Consider the following 23003-nt stretch of genomic DNA (forward strand, 5'->3'; position numbering starts at 1 on the left):
CCTTGAACCATCACCAACATCAGTTCTTACTCAATGGTATGCTATGCAATGACATTTGCTCAGACCATCCTATTTAAATGCAAAGGCACACATTCTCCCTATTTCCCTTCTCTGCTTTATTTTTCTCCATAGCATTTATCACCATCTATCATTCAGTATATTTTACTTATTTATTGAGTTTCTTTTCTACTTCCTACTAGATGTTTACTAGAGAAAGCCTAAAAGGATAAAGAGTAACGGCCTCTGTGATCTTAAAAGGACAGGTTTTAAACCATTTGGGTGTCTGCTTGCTAATATGTCTGTATGCATGCATGATAGATGTGGAGTTGTGACTTGCTTTCTTTAACACATATCTCCTCGTTCTAAGTTTGTGAGGGAAGAGATCTCAGCTAGTCCAAATTACTGAAGGCTATGAAGAACTACAAAAGGACTTTATAGAAAAGTGACCACCCAAACTGGCTTATCTTAGTTTGCTGCACTGCATTAAGAAAACTAGACCTAAAATACATCGAAAGGGATATAAAAAATTCCAAGTATTAAATAAGCCTAAATGATTGCTATGAAAATAAGGATTGAAATAGAAAAAAAAAAAAACAAGAAGGATGGAAAGTTCTTGGTTCTTTTATTGATCTTATCATATATTCAATTATTTTTTAAAAACAAACAAAAAATACCCCAAGGTTTAAAAAAATGTCCTCCGCCCCTGAGAATGTACAGGATGACATTTCATTTTTTCCTCCTTAATCATCAATATCCAAGAGAACAATCTCTGTCTTGGAACCATTTTCCACAATCAGTTGGAAATCGTAAAGTGCAAGGGCCTGGCTGGCTTTATTAACAAGATGTTTATAAACCTGCCTTACGAATATTTTAAAACATTTACACATTTGATAAAAAGATGTATCAAAATAAAAATATACATAAAAACAAAAGCCATGCACTCATTAACAGATAATTCAAGTCTCTTTCCCAATTTAGTAATACATCATACAAAAGTACTCATATTATTAAAAAATAGAAGAGTTGTACAATTGTATAGTCCTACTAAACTAATAAAAAGTACTTCAGTTCTGTTATCTTAAGATAACATACCGCAGCTTCTTCTGACCATGTTAATGTAGACAAGCCTCAATCAGTAAGCACACTAATCTAAATCAAATTCCATCTAGTTGAAAATAATCATCATGTGCTGCCCAGAGATGGTGAGCATGAATGGATTACTGAAAATATTCATGGTAATTGCAGGTTGCTATTTCTGTTGACCAGATTCAGAGGAGTTTACTTAGAGAAATATCTAAGCATGCAGACCACCAATGCAAAACACACAGAATATCACTCCTGACATCCACACTAAAAACAGCCCAGGATCCTCTCTGCAATGTCACAGTGTGGTTGTTATTTCATAGTGTTAGATACACTGCTAGTGACAAAATGAAAATGTATGATTGCAGTTATTTTATTCTCAAGAAATATGCTACCACAAGAGATTTTTTTTCCTAGTCAGTGGAGTGTTAAGTTATATTAAGGACTACATATTATCTTCAAAAGCCCCAGGTTCTTCTGCTTGTAAACAGGTGTGTACAAAATACTAACAGTGACAATAATTGAAAGATGCTTTTTAATTATAAGGAGTTGCTTAACATATTCCCCAATTCGCAAACATATCTACTTAACACACAAGTCATGGTGGTAAATGGGGAATAAAGACCTGCTCTAAAATAAAGTGGCCACAAGACACCTGGATATTTAGGCTGGATCCTTTCTCTGTGTTATACCATAATAGTTTTTTATCATCACCATCATCAGAACTAAATTAGAAATCAGGAAACCTGGGTTCTAATTCCAGATCTGCTGCTAACAATCTAAAGAACTATATAATCACATATACACCATGAAATACTATGCAGCCATAAAAAAAGAATGAGATCATTTCCTTTGCAGGGACATGGGTGAAGCTGGAAGCCATTATTCTCAGCAAACTAACACAGGAAAAGAAAACCAAACACTGAATGTCGTCACTCATAAATGGGAGTTGAAATATGAGAACACATGGACACAGGGAGGGGAATAACACACACCAGGAACTGTCGGGGGGTGGAGGGCAAGGGGAGGGAGAGTATTACGACAAATACCTTATGCATACAGGACTTAAAACATAGATGACAGGTTGATAGATGCAGCAAACCACCATGGCACATGTATACCTATGTAACAAACCTGCACGTTCTGCACATGTGTCCCAGAACTTAAAGTAAAATTAAAAAAAAAAAAGAGCTATATAATCACGGGAAAAGCCTATGATCTCTGAGCTCTAATTTGCTTATTTTTAAAATGAAGAGTTTGACCATAAATGCTTTTAAAACAGAATAGAAAAACGCAAAGTAAAAATGACTGCCTAAACATACAAAAATTGATCCTAATTTATAAAGGCAACCATATATATGCCACGGGATAAAAAAGGAATGATTTTCACCAGAGGGGAAAGAGCAAAATGACAATATATTATGAAATTAAATGGTGATGAGGATATTGAAAAGAACTAACACACAAGCCTTGTAATGAAGCATGCTACAAAATGCAAAGAAAAAAGATACTGTCAAACTCTACATTCCCTTTGACCTAGTAATTCTATTTTTGAACACAAATTCCCCCAAAAAAATCCCTAAAGAAAAATCAAAGATCTCTAAAAAGAATCTCCATAGCAGCACTACATATAAGAGAGGAAAATTAGAAACAACCTGTATGTTCAAAAATAGAGGCACAGTTAAGCAGAATCTGGTTTTGCTAACAAAATGGGACAAAGGCCTATATAGCCATTTTTTAAAATACAGAACTATCTTCAAAGAGTGGATGTATTCATGTGATATTACATAAAATGTTAAGGTTGATCACAGAACACCCTTTTTATGATTTCACAAAAAACACACGGTTAAAAACTAGAAGATAAATGGAAGCTGTACAGTTAGTTCTTTGAGTTTGTTATTTTGATAAAATTCATTACACCAGCAAAAAATAAAGGGAAATGGGGAGGAAAGAATGCTCTTTAAACCACAGTCCAGTTTGTACATTTCATGCTTCTTCTATATAATTTTCTAACATGACAAATACCAACTTACGTCTCTACCTTACATTCAATGTTCCTCAAGCATTTTTGCAAAGATTATGTTAATTGTTGGAAAAATCATCAGCGTTCATGGTACCAATACACCAACATATTAAACTTTTATACAAAGTCTAGTGTGTCAGATGTATCCTAAGAATGTATATTGTACATACTGGTGAGCCATTGTCATCCTGTCCCCAGATGCCATCAACGGGAAATTAAAGGAAGCATCCAGAGTTAGGAGTTACGATTCCAACAGGGTCTTGGACTCTAAAGTCAGCCAATATATAGTAGAACATGCTATGAGGTGAATGCCTTGGAAAACTGTCACATACCTCTTATGTACAATTACTGCTTTCCTTAAACACTATAGGCGACAAAATCATGGCAAAAGTCATCACTCTGGTTGGCCTCGTAATATATCCCTTTCAGCTGTGGCAAATATACAGTACATGGATTTACTGCAGTACACAGAATTCATAGATATAATTATGGTGTGGTATTTGGCTTCAGTGTATAGCTATAGCATTGGATTATCCTTCTAATAAAAACTCCAAAAAGATGTAAAAGGTAAAAACCCAAAATTATCCTAAGTAGCAATTCTCCAGAAGAAACATTAACTGGAGATAACATGCTTGTGTTGAATAGAAATGCTGATGTTCCACAAAAGCCTGTGTAAATTTTCTTCCTTCCAAAAAGTTGTTTTTTTCTACTAATCAATATTTTAAACAGTATGTTTCAAGCTTTAAGATGCTGGTATCCTTTAACATATTCTGAGAATGATAAAGAAAAAAGTAATGGTGTCATGTGAAAAACTGTTTAAAAAAAAAAATGGCTACAACCTAAAATTGGGAACAAGTGGATATACCAAAACTGTAAAAATCTACCAGAGACCATTATACATACTTTTCTCACTGATGGCTAGAGCACAAAGTAAAAAATATTTTCAATCTTTCACATTTACAACTTTAGCAAAAATCCTGTTTCTAGTTATCCTAAAAAGACACTGGCAAAAAGCTATGTCCAATTTCTCCTGTCACCAGCATTATCTAATAATGTGAAAACAAGCTATCATTTTCAAAACTATTCAACGCGCCAAAGTAATTAATCTTAAATCAATGGCTGCTAGTGACACACCATGTGTTTACTTTAAACAACAAATTATAAGCTTTTAGAAAATGAAATTACCCATTTAAAAATGAATCTCAAAAATATGCTGCAGAAATGCAACAAATTCCACTTTTTATTATCTGTCTGAATTATTCTACAGAATCATATCAATATATTTTATACACATTTACAGGTCATACAAGTTCTAGGGTGCCAAGTAATAATTTAAAGATTTAAAGAAAATGGGATACACACAGAAGAACTCCAAAAGTCATATTAAGTTAAAGAAAGGCTGTACACGGATTTAAATTAAACCTCCATTACCCACCAGATGAGATAGCAATTCAGTGTTGAGACAGACTAACTCAAACATTCACCCATTAAAATACCATGTAATGAGGCAGGGACAAGAGAATGCCTTAAAAAAATTAAAAATCAACTTCAGAAAGACAGCATAGGTGAGAGCAAATCCTAATTTAAATAGAAATTAAAATAAAATGTAACCTGCACCCAAGAACGATAGTAGCTAAGAGGCCATTTACATTTCAAAGTCCTCTGTCTATGGTATTCTTAAGTACTATACCACTAAGGTTTGTCGGTACTGTGGAGACGCTTCAATTAAGGCTGTGTGGTAGAGCTCTGTGTAAATTAATTAGTTGAGGTTACACAGATTTTCTAAAAGCAGCTCTCTAAAACAGCCTCAGAGATATGCAAGATTTGTGGGGAATTAAAATTTAAATACAACTTACTAATCAATTCTTCTTGCTTTCACATTTCAATGACATTTTGCGTAATAATAAATAAGTCCATGAAAATACTACTAACCAAAATTTTATTTGCTTTCAATTAGAGCTAAAGGAAAGGGCTTTCAGTTTTCCTTTTGATACTTAGGTTTTATTTCAGATTTTATCTAGACTTATTGGCAAGAGTTTCCATATGATAACTATAATGAACTTGATCCATATTTAAATGGGAAATGAGACTATATTTAAAATTCACATATGCTACAACTAAATTAGCTTTCTAGTAATTGCTATAAACAATGTCATAACAAAAATATGAATTTCATACTCTTGCACTGAGACTTTACATGTTAAATTCATTCAATGTAATTCAGCTATATATTAAAGCTTCACGTTTTATCTAATAAAATATTATAATAATTTCCTTTCTTTAATTCAAAATACTAAGTAATTTTTTGCTGTAAATAAATTTTAAAGCCATTAGAACTAGACGTTTCATATTCTTCAAAATACTATTCTTTAAATAAAATGTATACACAAAAATGGTAATAATCAGTTACATAACGGTTTCTCTGTAAATTAAAAATGGAAGAAATCTGACGATTTCAAGAGATCAGGAGCCTTCTAATTATGTATATAAGAGATTCATGAGCTCTTCTGTAATCCTAAAATAAAGTCCCTACAGTCTCATCATAGTGATTGTGAAAAATTCATACTTGTTATACAGTAGAAATGATTTAGGCTTTTTTAACGGCTAATTTGTTTCATGAGCATGGACACTGCATGTACAAATATATCTTTTGAGATAGTACCATTGAGAAGAGGCTGTCCTTCATGCACATCCTTCGATAAGACTGCACTGTAAACATCTTCAGGAAATCCAGTCTTGCATAATGCGATTTCACCAGAAGCCTCTACAGACGCCTGCAACACAAGAAAAAAAAAAAAAAGTGTGCAATGATTGCTACCTCCTTCAACTGAGAAACATTCCACTTGGCATAAAGCCTCATTTTTTCAACTATCTTGTACAAACAACCCCTTTGTTTCCAAGTGCTTACAATTAGAATGTAGAGGGCAAAGGGTTAATCATTTTGATAACTGGAGTAGAAGAAACAAATCCCACTTGTCTAGTCCAGTAAAAGCGAAATAATACACATTCTAGGTTCTTCTAAGGACTGAACATTTCCATTAAAATGCTCATTGTGACTGAAGAACCACCAAGTGGGCGTGGGGTTTGGGGGACAGCCAAATAGTCTTTGGGCTCCACAAATCACCATCACTAACTTAAGTTTTCATGAAAAATGTATACATTCAAGTACACAGATTTTTATATTTTTAGCTAATTTTCTATAAAACTGGTTTCAAGATGCCACGTTCATTTAAAAATAAAATTATAATATACTTACAACAGTGGGACAGATAATATTTTATACCAAGTAAAACCAATCAAAACTATATATTTATTTCTATAATTTGAAGGACAGTGATACATTAAAAATTTAAGTAAAGATTAATACAACTATGTTTTTACACTTAAAATTAGAAAGTAACCAAGTATCTGTCATTTTCTATATCATCATATGCACAGTTAATTTACTCAGTGTGCTTAAAACTCAGTCATACCTACTACTGTCTAGCTAACCCTCCAAGTTAGTTGCCCTACTTCTTTCAGCCCTACTGACACAATTGGAGGACAGTCAGCCCTCAGCAGAGCTCCTGTAGCATCTGCATTAATTATAGGAAACTCTACCATCTACTAATGGGGATTCAAATACAGAGGAAGGACGAGTAGAATGAGGCTACCCAATGAAGGGATTCCAGTGGCCATAGGGACAGCATTAGGGACAGTCCACCCTAGTGAGAACCAGAAATTGAGAGGAAGGAGAAGGGAAGTCCCAGAAACAGAGAGATCTCAGAACAACTGTCTGGATGAAGCAATGCAGGGCAGCTTCATAATTAAATGACTACCTGAATTATGCATGTGAAATTTTGCAAATACTAATGTTGCAAAAATCTAGACCAATCTAATAAACTGTTCTTTTCAAATCCAAGAAAATAAGAAATAAATTAAATTTGAACAGTATTAAATATCACAGTATTTATTCTCAAAAAATTTTTAGGAGCAACAGTGAGATACTAGTTCAGGCCCGTCGAATGAGTAAGTAGTTTTAAGTCTGTTATGTGCAAGAAAGGGCTGTATCAAGTGAAGAATAAAGAAGAACCAGTCCCCTAAAAAGGTGTGAGTGGAAGCTGGTACAGTTACCTTGGCATATATTTTGGCAAACTCTAGTAAAGATGAATGTGGATATATCCTCCATATTCCTACGGAAATATTACCCCACATGAGTGCTCCAGTTGACATGTGCAGGAATGTCCACTGAAACATGACTGTAATAGCAGAGATTCTGTACATGTCCATCAAAAGGAGAATGGACTAATACATCATCACAAAGCCAAAAGAAGAAAACAACATTAAAATGAAAGAACTGGAACTACATTTATCCAAATGGCTACATCTCAGAGGCAAACTAAAACAAAACAAAAAGTCAGTTTCTTTAAGTTCCATGTATGATTAAGATATAAATTTAATTATAAATCAACCTACAGATGACTATTTAGTAAGTTCAGAAACCCATTTGTGCGACATCCCAAATTCAGACTGAAGACAAGGCACACTGCAGTATGAAATCTTGCAAAAAAAAGTAGAAATCATGACTGATGATTCCGCTTATATAAAATTTAAACACAAAAGATAACATAATGTTTTGAACACATACTTATGTAAGAAGAAAAGGAAAACAACATAGTGATAAACATGAAATTTAGGATAGTGGTTACCCCAAGGGAAGGAAAACTAGGAAAGGCATCAGGAAAGATTGTACAAGTGGCTTCAATTTTATCTGTAATAATTACTTTCTTTCAAAAAGACTGAAGGAAACCAGGTAAAATGTAAAGATCTGCATAGACACATAGGTACAAATTACAGTATTCACCTCACAAACTATCTGCTCTACATATTTCATAATGAAAAAGAGAAAATATCAGAAACCAATTGAGAAATAAGAAGTGAGGCTTCCAACACCCATCAAATTTGGGACACTGGGAGACAGTCTGATACTTGACACGTGTAAACATCCAGGTACTGTCCATGCCTGGCACAGTGCAGGCACTGAGTGAAGGAAAGCTTTTGCTTTTAGCTAACCCAAACGAACACAGGGAACTCCCCAGTTTGCCATATAAAATGGACAAATGTGTTGTAAACCTGTGTCCCACCAACATGTTACGAGTCTGCCTCTTCACCCTTCTAGCCCAGGCTTCTAAGAGCAGTGAAGCATGGCAGGTGCTAGCCCAGGACAGGTCAGGCTGGAGCCCAGAAACGCAGTGGCCAGAAGCCAGCGATGGAAGGCACGGAGCAGATGGGGGTCACGTTTCAAATGGGGGCGTTCAGGGTAGTAGAGTATGCGGGTTTGTGGGTAAGAACTCAGAGATCAAGAAAGTCTCAAGACTAGAGGAAAACCGTAAGCTTTTATTCAATCTTGTTTCCCAGTGGATCTGCCCTAAGGCAGGAGAATCAGCGGCACCAAGTTCCTGGTCCAAACCCACAGAAATAGGATTTCAGGGCCATGTCGAAGCTGTCAGGAAGACAGTGAATGTTCACCTCTTTTGTTCTCTGCCTTATTTCAGAAAAGGGACCTTCTGTCCTCAATGTGCTGCCCCTTACTAAACCTCTCCATGCTCATTTTCCTCATGTAAAAAAGGGTACCAACCAGCCAGGTTGGCCATGAGAATTATTGAAAAAATGCTCTTAAAGCACATCTCTAATGAATACTGACTACTAATATTAAATATCCATGGAAGTCATGTCATACTTTGAATAATTTCATATTCATCTTAAATAGCTGAAACTTTCCTAAATTCTTCTTCCTCAAGACAAAACGGATCCACAAAATAATATAATCCTGGATCCACAATACTAATCTATAATGTATTTTCTTAAAAACAATCTCCATAAAATTGTTAAAATATATATTCTCCCTATTTATTTCCTCTCTGAACTTTCAGTCAAAAAATAGCAAAGTTACCAAGTTCAAAAAACAAACAGGAAGCACTCAAATGAATACAAGCTCCCAGCTGGACATAGTGGAGGCTTACTTTGCACCAAGCACTGTGTTGGTAAATCAGTATCTCATTCAATTCTCCCTGCAACCCTACAAGGCTGTGGCTGATACCAGGTATGAGACTGCAGGAGACCAAGAGCTGATGAGCAGAATCCCCTTGGGGGGCTGACTGCACTGTGGTGGTAATCCTTGTTGGGCACTGGAGGTTCTCTGGTCTAACCCATAGCTAATGCCTGAATGTTCTACAACAGTAGCTCTCAATCAGGGACAGTTTTGCTCCCCAGGGGACATCTGTCAATGTGCAGACACATTTTTAGCTGTCACAACTGCGAGGGGGTGCTACTGGCTACTAGTGGCTACTGGCTCTCAGTTGGTTTCTGGTATTTTCTCTTTTTCATTATAAAATACGTAGAGCAGGGAATTTGCTAACCATTATACAACACACAGCACAGCATCCCTAACAAAGGAGTGCCAAGCTCAAAATGTCAACAGAGCCAAGGTTAAGAAAACCTGTTCTACAGCAACACATGAAAAAGAGGTATCTACCTACCCATTAACACTGCTATCGGTATGAGGATCACTGTCTGCTCAAGTAGCCTCATCACTCTTGGAACATCCTGCATCCCAGAAAGCCAAAACCCAGCCCCTGAGGCTTACTCCCACATAAAGTCATCACTCTGCCAGGCCTAGGATGAAATTCTGGAACTTCCAAGAGGAGAAAGAGGCATCCTACCCTCAACAAGTTATCTGTGGGTATGAGGAGGAGGTTGTGAATAACATACATTTCCCTAATATTTGAATGGTGCATGGGTTGGCAAGCTTTTTCTGTAAAGGGTAAACTAAGTATTTCAGGCTTTGTAGTCCATAGGATCTCTGCTGAAACTACTCAATCTGCTGCTGTTGTGCAAAAGCAGTCATAGACAATCAGTATATGAATGAACATGGCTGTGTTCATTCTAATAAAACTTCATGTACCCTGAAATTTGAATTTCATTCCATTTTCAAGTCTTGAAAGATATTCTTCTTCTTTTTCTTGCTTAAAAGCATTTGAAAATGTAAAAAATATTCTTGGCCAGACAAAAATAATGGCAGCAGGAGTGTAGTTTGCAGATCCCTCGAATAGTGTGTTAAGTTTCGTATCACATTGTTATCTCACTTCATTCTTACAACAGGCCCCTTAAAAGGGGGTTAAACTATCTGCATTTTGCTAATGAGCAAATAGATTCTCACACAGAGGTACAGTGAAATACCCAAGACCTCACATCCAAGAGAGAAAGAGGCAGGATTCAAACTCTGTAGTCTTTCCAAGTACAACAAATAATTACAATACAATCTTTCAAGAAACATGTACTGAGTGTTCATTTGCCACTAGAAACAGAAAACAAGATATAGCCCCTGCCTTTAAGGAGCTCAAGATTTAATGTGGGAGGTTAAGATATGCAGAGGATATGAGCAAAGCCCAGGGCAGGGAATCTGGGGGCTTCCCAAGCAGAGAGCTGGAGTAGCAAGGCGCTAGAGAGTGGCAGGAAAACCATCCTAGGCAGTCATTGCTTGAACTAAAACAAGGCAGCAAGAAACAGCATAGTGCCTGGGGAATAACAATGAGTTCAGTGTCGCTGGACTCCAAGAAGCAAGGCAGGATGTCAAAAGTTGAGGCTGGAGAGTTAGACAGGGTTAGATCACAAATGGTTGGGGGCTTGGGGTTATCCTGTTGGCTGGGGCAGCCAGGGACAGATTTTAAGCACAGACCGAATGCATCTGACAGAGAATTCTCTGATAGTTTTGTGGGAAAGTGTGTGTGTGATAGGGGATGACAAGTGACAACTGGGAGACAAGCTAGGACACAGACCTGAGTCAGGGCAGGGGCTGCAAGGAACGAAAAAGGGGCAGATTTTGTCAATACCAAGATAGTTAAGATCGATAGGGCCTTCTGAGGCAGGGACTCACTGGGGGAGGGAGGGAGGAAATGATGCCTTCCCTCAGGTTTCCAGCTGAGTGGCTGTGAACACGGGTGCCGCAAGTAGGAAAAATAATTGCAAAACTATAATGTCAGGAACAAAGTGCTAAAGAAGCAGAAAGAATGGGATGATAAATCTGTCCGTGGAAGTCAAGGAAGACTCCATAGCTGAAGTGACATTTAGGCTCTGACTTTAAAGATGATTAAAAATTTGCCAGGAGAAAGAGGGGGAAGTGGAAAAGGGCATTCCAGGCAAAAGGTACAGCAGAACAAAGCCCCTGGTGATTTATGTTGAGCTTGTAGTCCACCAAAACCATCCTGATCTTTTTTTTTTCCAGGCAACTGTTAAGTTATGGCTTCCTCCTCTATTATCTTTGCTGCTGATTTTGGGTCCTTAGGGGGAGCAATTTATATTTAACCCTCCAAAATTTGGTCTCAATAAATTAATAATTCCAGCTGGCTTTAGTCATTCCTTCCAGCTTTATGTATCAAGAAAGTCTAATGAGATACCCCAAAGTCTTCATGTAGATGCTACTTAGATGCTAAAAACAGGGTACGTCACATGCCCAGACATGGTTTGGGGAAATATGCCCAGGGGCAACACCCCCCAACCCCCCGGGGCCCTAAGCCCTGGGCTCTTAAGAAGAGCAGAGTGACTGCAGCATGAACTTCCAACAGGTCAGACTGCCTGGCTTTAAATCCCAGTCCCATGGATACTATCTGCCAGACCTCTGAGAAGAAACAGTTCCCCATCTGTATAACAAGAGTACTAAAGATAGCACCAACTCATAGGGCAGATGAGAGGATTAAATGAGTTAATATGTGTAAAGCACTTAGGATAGTGTCTGGCACATGGTTATTCAATGTCTTAGCTATTTGTCATCACAGTATTAATACTATTGGGGCAACACGAATCCAACTCATGGTACATCTGCCATACAGGCCGGTAGGTCTCAAACTTACTCAACACAGCAAGCAATCTGGGACATTTGTTTAAAATACAGATTCTTGGGTCCTAGCCCAAGACTCATTAAAACAGACTCTCAAGAGGCATGATGGATAAATCTGTGTATTTAACAAGTGCCTGTGCTGCAAGTGGTGGCCACACATCCAGCCCTTATCTTTACCTCTGGAAACCTTTCTGAACGTTCTCAAAACAGCACAGCTACCTTTTGACCCTAGTCTTCAAACCCAATAGCTTAGCAACAACAAAAAGGAATACAGAAACCATGGTTTTTCTGTTCTTAATCCCATGCTCTCTTTATTCTGAAAACTACACCTTCTTGATTTTGAATTTCTTTTGCTTTGAACAGAGCATTACCCCATCTCCAGTCCTTTAGCAATTCTCCTCGTCTGCACAATTCCTCAAGGATGACAAGCAGTCAACAAGCCCTCTCGGCCCACCAGCGTGAAATTCACGCTGGTCAGAGGATCTGAACTCATTTAGTGCCGCTCTGTGCTCTCGCACAATCAGCTCACCTATCTTGAGTTTCAATTTCCTCTTACAAGTATTTACTCTACTCTTCCCAGGCTGAAGATCGACCTCCTTGTCTAGAGAGGACAGAAGTGTAATAGGAGTTGAGTAGTTCTGCTTGCCTGTGAGTATCAGTCTCTCTGTTCTGGTTCTGCACTCGCAGGGACATTGTTTTTGTTCTTGTTCAAATTTTTCCACGGTCTCAATGCTGTGAGCTTTAAAGCCGAGTCCACTACTCTTTTCGGTTCCCGTTCTCATTATTCTTTTTCATAGTCATCCTTGGTCACTCAATCTGCTTTCCAATTTCCTCCAAGTCACTCCTAAATCCAAGCTCTTAAATATTCCATGTGGAATCACCATGGACAGACTTCAGTTGCCTTGTCTCCTCACTCTCTTCCTCATTAAGATCATTTATGATTATTGGCTAAAAATTTCACCTCTGAAAGCAGCCTAAACCTAAGGAAATCATAACTTTTCTTTCTGGCTCTGAAGACTGCCTAACCAAAACCTAGACTAAGTTAGTTATCATAAACTCTTAAATGTAATCCATTGGATGTCGGATTAAAACACTGATCTCTTACTTTTTCCCTATCAGAGATTCCATGGTCACAATCTTGTAACAATTACATTATTGTTTGGGAGATTACCAAATGCAGTCAACAAAGCTGAGGCCTTCTTTTGCATTATGTTTGCTCCCCTGATTCCTTGTGGAAATAAGGGCAATAATGGGTAGGACTGGGTTAAGACTGAGAACTCTGCAGCAAACCTGCTCAGGTTTAAATCCAGCCTCCACCATCTACTACCTGTGTGACCTTGGCAAGCCATGTAACCTCATCTGTGCTTCAGCTTCCTCCTCTGTAATAATAATAATAATAACAGCTAAAGTACAGGTCTTTAGGATTGTTGTGAAGAATACAAAGGGCTTAAAAAACAATACGTGATTCACCACAGGACAAGGGTTAACTATTATGATGCTGGTATTGTTTTGATTGTGGAGACTTTTATCTCTTTGTTCTGTAAGTAACTGAGAAATATTTTAAAATTATTTTGTGAAGAAGCAATACCTTAAAGAAATCAAGCCTGCAAAAAAAAGGAAATTCACTCACAAACAAGGACAAAAGACGCACAAGTGGAATTCCCTTCATGATACGTGATTTGTGGGTTGGGGGATGGAGCCGCAGTACAGGGAGGGTGACAACTATGGTAATACTTTTATTATGCGGTTATGTCTTCCAAATGACATAAGCGAACATAAACAGTTAATGAAGACACTGTTAACGTGGTTAGTTGAGTACATGGTGATAGAGTAATGAAACTGTTCGAGAACATTCGGCATGACTAATTTTTTTATTTTTTAATCCAATTTCTCACCATACAATTACAGTTGCCAGATTCTCGACATCTCACAGGATTCCATCCATGATGTTGGAGGCTATGTTAAGAAGACTATTCAAGAGCTACTGCCACTCTTCAAGATTTTCTCTGTGTCAGTAATGCCACCGATGGCACTTTGAATTTCACATCCCTGCAAAAATGCTTAAAACGTGCAGAAGTTTAACCCTGAACAGCTGCAATATTTTTGTTTTGTCAAGTACCATCCTGGAAGGAGATTATCTTGTCTTGCATGGGTTTTTTAACTCTTTCTTGCCTTCATGATGTGCTCTAGACCAGCTTAGGTTCAATGAATACCACACTGAGGCCACACATTTGCCCCATCTGACCGCCTAGTAATTTTCATCTTTATTTTAATTATCTTATTAGGATGTGTCCTTGAGTATCTCTAGTATCAGTACTTTTAGTTTTCTCATTGTCATTTCTTTTAATCAAGTAAGGACAAAGAGAATAGGCAAAAATAGCATTGATGCTGGCACAGGAAACTGCAAACTGTTGAAACTGAACTCTTAGCTAAAAGGCAGCACCACAATACAAGAGTTTGATGGACAAAAATCTGGGTCAAAATCTGGGTCTGCATACAAAATGTGGTATAGAATGTCACCTTCCCAGGAGTAGAACCTATCAAGGCTTAGGACAATATGAAAACATACATCGAGTGACATCCACATAGACCTCTGTGCAATCCCAAATCTCCTCTGCCAAAGTGAGAAGAGGCTTCCTAGGCTTCCAGGCTTCCTTGAGTAAAGTCTCAAAAGATAGACAGGAGCTTACCATGAAGTGGATGCTTAATGTAACAGGTAGTAACAATGTACTTACAGATTTAATTGGCAGATAAAAGGCTAATACTATCATTAGATAATGGCCCAGGCAGCTGTGCAATTAAACAGTCAGAAAAAGTTCCAGAAGTACCCGTGGCATTCCAGGAGAGATGGCCAATCATGGCTCAGATTGATTCTGTCCTGTCAACTCATTACACTCAGCAGAGACTGCAACACGTTTATACTCAAAATGTTATCAAATAGTATAGCACTTGGCATTAGACTGTTTATAATGAACTTGGAAATTCATTCAACTAAAGACACTCAATATCAGTGACTGCAAATATTTACTGAGTGCTTAATATGTGCCAAAAAGCATGCTACAATGCTTTCCATGCAATATATCTTAAATAGTCCTCACAATAACCCTATGAGGTAGATGCTGTTAGTACCGCCAATTTGCAGGCAAGGAAACTAACTTAAAAAAAACTGCCCTAAGTCATCTAGTTAGTCAATTTAGGGACACTACTCAAACCGGCATCAAAAGGCCTTGGGGATTACCCTTAACCCAACCACTACAACTTCCATTAGGAAGCATTCACATACATTGACACATAGTACCTAACTGGCTAAGGGCTGGAAATTGTCCTATATGAATTGAGACTAAGTGAAAAATCTGCCTGCTGCCATAATAAACTTTCTCCTAAAATATGATTCTCACATATGATATGTGATATATGCTAATAAAACAATTTCAATGTTTCTGTTCACTACGGAAAAAATTAGGAAAAAAAAGACTTCAGGTAAAACTTTTTTAAACATTTTGTTTTAACTCCTCCAAATCAAAGCCTCACACCCCCACCCCCAGCCCAAACTCTTCTAAAAGTATACATGGAAAGTTATCAGTCAATAGCTATCATGGCTAGTATGTTAATTTTCAGAGGTGATATTGATGAAGGAATAATTATAGTCTATAATGAACTCTTTATACACTTTATTTGCTCTGGAGTCCCCTGTATTCATGTACAATTAGGCCCATTTCATAAAACCTGGAGCATGGTTTCACTTTTTAAAAATGGTTACAGATGTTTACAGTCCCCGTAACTCTGATTTAATTTGAGTAGCTGGCCATAGTGATGATTTATGTAATTCTGAGTCCCTGATAAGATAAACACAACCCAATTATAGCATTATTCTTGTGAGAAAACAACATTCAAGGCACAGCTTCCAGAAATGCATTGCAGCGAAAGGAGGCATAACGCCAGAGTTCAAAGCCTTTCCTGAACTTATTCTGGAAGCAGCACCCCATCCAGTGGTGTTCTAATAGATCAAGCAATAAAGAAATAAATCTCCAAGCCCTGCAGGCTGAGAGGTTGCAGAGCTAATATCGTCAGTTCCAGTTTCAACTCAAGGGTGAAGGACAAGCATTGTCCACCCATGGATATCTTGGGTGACTGATGTTTGGCATCTGGATAGTTTCACAGTGTAACCCATAGAGGAAATGCTTCTTCCCTTCCTGATGCTTCATTCCATGGGAAGGCGCTCTGCTAACTCTCACTGTCCCAGTGCTTTCCACTGCCCAGTCAGTCTTACCCTGAATGGCAATTCTTAAAGTATGGTCCGAGGAGTGGACTCCTAGGAGTTCCCACGACCCTCTCAGGGAATCTACAAAATCAAAGCCACTTCCATAATATTACAACATATTTGCCCTTTTCACTCTCATTATCTCACAAGTGTAAAGTAAAGTTTTCCAGAGGCTATGTTATGTGTGATACCTTAACAGAGAAAATTCAGAAGCAGATATGAAAAGCCAGCTATCTTCTTATTAAGCCAGACATTAAAGACACTGCAAAATGTAAAGGCACAATGCTACTCTTCCCACTAATCTTGTTTTTCTCTTTTGGAAAATATAGTAATTTTTCATACAAATTGTTATTTATGTTACGCATACAACTGGTTTAATATTTTAAGTGAATTGAATATATAATTTTTTCAGTTTAAATTCTCTATGGTAAACAGCAATAGATATTATCTACAATAGAAAAGCTCACTGAAGAACTCAATAATTTTTTAAGCACGTAAAAGAGTCCTGAGACTAAAAAGTTTGTAAAGTGTTATGCTAAACAAAGAGGGATGGACCAAACTTACCTGAAGCCTGCATTTGAAAGAATAATCTGAGCAGCTGGTGCCCAACCCTGTCCCCTACTCCGCCCATCTGGGAGTCACAGGTCCACAGAAAAGAAGCTTGGTGATCTCATTTTCCATGCTGGGAGTTCACAGATTCCCTGCAGCAATCTGGCAGTGGAAGGAAGTGGGCATGTCTTTGAAATGCTGGGATTCTGGGATTCAGTGTAAGGGGGACTTGCCAATAGATGAAGGCCATGCCTGCCAGCCTAGTGCTTATCAGGACTACGGTGATATTTTCCTTTCGTATTTTCTGATTCTGCTGGCTTACATTTCCCTCGGTTCAGAATTCAAGACAGGGAGGACAGGTCCTATTTACTGGGCCCTTTCAAAGACTTCAGCACTTGGTGAACTATCTGGGGATCTTGAGAAATAAAAAAGGAGTCCAATGTAGGGGAAGAAAGTACTCATGGAGGAACTTGGGCTTCTGGCAGTGGGAAAAGGGTGCTTTACTCAGGATCTGCAATTTTTTTTTTTTTTTTTGAAAGGGAGTCTCACTCTGTCACCCAGGCTGGAGTGAAGTGGCGTAATCTCAGCTCACTGCAACCTTCGCCTCCCCAGCTCAAGCAATTCTCCTGCCTCAGCCTCCTGAATAGCTGGGACTACATGTGTCCTATACCACACCCAGCTAATTTTTGTATTTTTAGTAGAGACAGGGTTTCGCCATGTTGGCCAGGCTGGTCTCGAACTCCTGACCTCTGGTGATCCACCCACCTCAGCCTCCCAAAGTGCTGGGATTACAGGCGTGAGCCACCGCGCCTGGCCCCCGGCACTTTTTTTTAACTTGGTGGTTTATAGCCTTGATTGTGTAGGGTGGCTGGTTTTTATAGTTGGAGAGGTGGCTTTTAACATCAAAAGGCTTAAATTTCTAAACCACAGAGTATTTTGACCTTGATGCTTGACCACCACTTAGGGTAGCTTATCTCCAGGAAAATGATAGCTGTTTAAGAGGTAGCGCCTCGAGAAAAAAATAAAAAAAAACCAGCAGGACCTCAGGAAAGACTATAGGCCAAGGATCCTAGAATAGAAAAGAGGCAGGATGCACAGCGACCTTAGCCCAGTGGTGAACAATTTGGGTGAGGGATGCCACAATCTGGGTGAAAGCTGCCGCAATTTGGCCTTGGCAATGGTCTAAGGTAGCTCAGGACTCTGGAAGTGCTGAGGGGCCTCAGCTTGAACGTGCTGAGGGGCATAAAAAGAGGATTATTTCAAAATCTACTGCCTAAAGACTAGTCAATGAGCAGTGTTTGTTATTTTTTAATAACACTGAGTTCAAGAACACTAGCAAGGGTCTCACTTGGGCAAGGTGGGGACAGCATGGATTCTGACAGCTCGACCACTGGCTCAAGGGTCAGCCTCCACCAAGTGGTCTGGATGGCCTTTACAAGTGAACAAGAAATCTTCCCTTGAGGCAGCCGTCTTTGGCCAAAGCAACTCCATAGTAAATGGCAGAGAAAGAGCCAGTGGGGCCCGAGACTGAAAACACCTGTTCCACCAGTCAACCACCAGACCGAACCCAACATGGTGATAACACTGGGCTGTCAGATCCAAGGGAGATGAAGGGAAAGTCTCAAAGGGAAAGGAGGTTTGAACAGGCTGACTGCAAACCAAAACCCAACTGGGGAGAGGCTCCCAGTGGGAGGTTGTTTAGCACTTCCTATTTACCATTTGGGGTACCTCATGCATACCGGGTTTTCTTTCAGAAAGCTGGCATCTGAGATACTGTCACCTAGCACAAGGTTCAGAAATGTCCAATGGTCCTTGTCCTTCTTGAGATGCCTTTTTTCTCATCTAGCATATTCAGTATCTTTATGTTTCCACTTCCCCCTTTCAACTTTGTTTAGTTCAAAGCTTGCAGATTACAGACAAGAGGCTTAGACTGACCAGCATCCAGGAAAGGTTAAAATGAAGAATGTTTTCTCTGCCCACTATCAGTCCATCCCTCACATACCACGAGCTCTCTACTGTGCTCTTTGGAACACTGAGAAACAATTTCACCTGGATGACTCTTCCAGAGCAGAGCCTGGTTTGCTTTCTAACTTTGAAAACTGTTAAGACTGTTGCTGTGGTCATCATTTGGTTTGGGAACTCTTTAAAAAGTAAAGCTGGCCAGGCACAGTGGTCACGCCTGTAATCCCAGCACTTTGGTAGGCCAAGGCGGGCATATCACCTAAGGTCAGGAGTTCGAGACCAGCCTGGCCAACACAGTGAAACCCCATCTCTACCAAAAAATACAAAAATTAGCTGGGCATGTTGGCGCACACCTGTAGTCCCAGCTACTTGGGAGGCTGAGGCAGGAAAATAGCTTGAACCCGGGAGGAGGAGAATGCAGTGAGCCGAGACTGCATCACTGCACTCCAGCCTGGGTGACAGAGTGAAACCCTGTCTCGGAAAAAAAAAAAAAAAAAAAAAGCAAAGTTATAGATCTTCCAAGACTTCAAGAAGTTGGGAATAAGTCTGTCCTGACAGATGGCCATCTCGCCCTCTGAGGGGAGTTGCCACATTTTGGAATAAGCACACACTTGATGACTAAGAACATGAGCTCAACAGTCAATCCAAAATTTGGGGACCGTCAGAGTGTAACCCTCATCCTCTACTTCCATGTAGTGGGAGCTGCACTAGTAATAACATTCTTGACCTTTGGCCAACTTAGATAAAACGAGTGGGCATACAGAACCCAGGCTCTTCATCACCTTTTCTTCCTGTCAGAGCCACGCCACCTATGTCATGCAAATATTGTTAAGCTATAGGTCCGTAAGCTTCGACAGATGGGAGCACTGTCAAAGATGGGACGCCAAGGGTAACTAAATCTGAGATGTGAACGATTAAAGCCACATTCTCTAACCTTGTCTTTATCAGTAATAAATGTTGTAATTTTGGTTCTCTATGTACTGATTCTTTTGTCTTATTTGTCCAGAACTGAAATAGATAAGGAGCATTATTGCTTAGGTCCCTTCAAAGACAACAAAATTATCTACAAAGTCTCAATCTTACTGAATACTCAAAGGCCAAGGCTAAACGATCAAAAAGAAGTTGGTCCAAATAACATTGTTGAAGTGCCAGCAGGGCCTCAGGCCCACTAGGATGTCTCTGTGCTGAGTTTGAGGCACTCAACCAAGACCCCTCATGTACTTAGGGGAGCACAAATGCTTGGAACAGAAAGCCACATGTGCCCTTAGATTGCTGGGTGAGTACAGAACTGGGCCAAGGTGGGGTGAGGTCAGGAGAAAGAGAGTGATTCACAGAAGGAACTATCAACAGCTCATGAGACACTTGCATCTCCGAGTCACCACCAAGAAGCTGCATGGCCAGCGGCAGAAACTGCCTGCTTCTTTGGTAGCCTATCCTGCATCTGGCTCAATCTGTTAGATTTTCCCATTCTTAAGCCGAGTTTGCTCCATGAAACTGAGATCTTTTAAATTCTCATTCTAAAGTCCAAATCCTCCTTTAGGCAACAATCCTTCAAAGTCCAGAATAGACTAATCTTGCTCCCACTGGGTCCATTCTTTTGCAGACTTTCAAGGAACTGGCCGAGTTGTTATCAGGAAAGTAAAGCACTGTTAAAGCCCTGGCCAGCCACCTCACAACAGTGTGCCTTCAGGTGAGTGGTTTCAGCCAATCTCTGTTCAGACATCTGTAAGATGGATAATGATAATAACGTCTACCTATTGCAGAGGATTGATGTGAGGATTATATGAAAATGCAGGTCAAGTGCTTGGCCTGGCTCATAGTAAGCACTCAGTAAATATTAATCCCCTGTGTCGGCTATCTAGAAGGTTCTCAGTGCTTCAAAACACACCTACACAAGCCATGACTGAAAATGTTAGGTGAAGAGAATGAGAAACACACAGCAAGGCCAAGCTACAGACAAGTTACAAACTTCATCCAACAGGCTAGTGTTCATACAGACACTTCAAGGCAAACCAAAAGGTCAAAATACATAGAAAAACTCTCATCAGAAACCAGATTTCAAATTTAAGCCAAAATGAGACATTATTATGCAGTCCACCAGATTTTTTTAAATGTTGAGGTTTGACTACAACAAGTATCCTAAAATTAGGGAGAAACTATGCACATACTGCTGGCAGACCAGTATGGAAAACACAATCTTGCATTAGCTGGTAATGATGAAAACATGCATACCTTGCAATCTAGCAATTCTACTCCTTGGTACACATCCAAGAGCAGAACAGTGTTCCATCACCTGGGAGTCTGCCAGACAGGCAAATTCTCAGGCTCTACTGTAGGCTTACTGAATCAGACTATCAGGGCTAGGGCCAGGGATCCACATTTAAACAAGCTTTCTGGTGATTCTCATATAAAGTTTGGGGAACACAGCCCTAGAGTATCCCTGGCATTTATACCCAGGTGGCATGCATAAGAATGTTGACAGCAGCAAAAAACTGAAACCACACATGCAAGTCCATCAACAATAAACCAAATAAGTAAATTGTACCATATTCATAGCATGCAATGCTCTACAGCAGTGAAAATGAATAAATTACAGCTATACAACTCAGCTGAATCTTATAAACATAATGCTGAGTAGAAAAAGCAAATCACAGAAAAATACATTATATATACACATGCATGATACATGTATACATCTATGCATGATGTATATGCATATATAAAAATGTCTATATAGATGATAAAACTACAAAGGAAAGCAATGAATAAATGTTAGAAAAACCCAGATAGTAGTTCTCTCTGCCAGATAGTAGTTAACTCTGGGTGGAGAGAGGGGAATGGATGCAGTACTCTGGGGATGTCCAAGGAAGTAGGAATATTCTGTTTTCCTAACCAGGCTGGTAGTTACATGGATGTACTTTATATGCTTTAATTGTCCTTTAAATAGTACACATACACTTTATAGACTCCTCTATCATATCACATTTCACAATAAAAAATTATTTTTCAAAAGTGACCTTCATATATATATAAAATACAAATGGATGTCAATCTGCTTTCGGTGTTTTTCTGCCTAGATTCAAATACATATCAAACCTAGATACACAGGCCCTGACATCAGGCTACTTGCATTTAAACCCCAGCTCCAACATTTAACAAAATAACCTTGTGCAGCTCAGATAACCTCACCATGCTTTGGTGTCCTAATATGTAAATTGGGTATATTTGGGGAGGAATTTAATGAGTTAATACATGTAAAGTGCTTTGAATCACGTGTGGTACATAGTAATTACTAAAAAATGAAAAGCTACTATTAGAATAGAAAGATACTAAGTTAAAGGCAACACTTCCTGCATCTAATCGTCAATAAACCATCAGCACCTATGAGAACTATGAATCCACCTTCCCTGTTTTCCCAGATGCTGTGCTGGCGTCAACCAATATGGTACCATTACACTCAACCCTCTCCTCTACAGGGTTGTCTTCATCATGTTAAAAGCATTCAGAGGCTGAGTAACTTTGATTCTAGCCTAGTCTCAAAACACACACACACAGACACACACACACACATACTCCCACATGTGCACACACATGGGTCCTTACTAGCATATGAAACAATTAAATTACAGAAGCAAGAGACAGATCTAGGAGGAGACAACAGAAAAGCTCCTATCTGATATACCCGTTGTTTCCAAATCAAATCACTGGCAGAATTAACACTCTACATACACTAATTCCTTCCCCTAATTATAAAGACAGTGGAATTATATCAGCCTAGATAACATCTGTTAAAATTTAAGGAGGATTGTTAAAATATTTGCCCTTCAATTGTGGTTTCCAGGTGTGGTCGATGGAACACTGGTGGTAGGTAGTCCCTGCTGAGCTATAATTTATCTGGTTGTCACACTGAATATAGAACAAAGTCTTGCATGCATTAAGTGCTCAAACTTATTCAAACAATTACATTATCCATTGATTGTGTTTGTGCAAAACAATGGTAATGACCAGGTCCCAAAATCTTCAAATAAATATCCAACATCTTGCTCACTATATGAAAGCACTTCTCTTTCTATTATTATTACTATTATTAGAGACACACTCTTGCTCTGTTGCCCAGGCTGGAGTGCAGTGTTGTGATCATAGCTCACTGTAACCTTGAACTACTGAACTCAAGTGATCCTCCTGCCTCAGCCTCTGGAATAGCTGGGACTACAGGTGTGTGCTCCCACACCCAGCTACCAAACCCAGCT

At 39.0% G+C, this 23003-nt stretch overlaps 1 protein-coding gene across 1 annotated transcript in view; it reads right to left on the reverse strand.

Moving 5' to 3' along the window:
• Nucleotides 1-23003, reverse strand: part of CDH2 (cadherin 2) — a 226047-nt gene that overhangs the window by 190847 nt on the left and 12197 nt on the right. Inside the window, exon 2 of the mRNA XM_034943719.3 lies at nucleotides 5769-5880. Coding sequence (XP_034799610.1) covers nucleotides 5769-5880 — 112 coding nt within the window. The remainder of the gene's footprint in view (nucleotides 1-5768; nucleotides 5881-23003) is intronic.

Source organism: Pan paniscus, chromosome 17, assembly GCF_029289425.2.
Source record: "Pan paniscus chromosome 17, NHGRI_mPanPan1-v2.0_pri, whole genome shotgun sequence".
Lineage (NCBI taxonomy): Eukaryota > Metazoa > Chordata > Mammalia > Primates > Hominidae > Pan > Pan paniscus.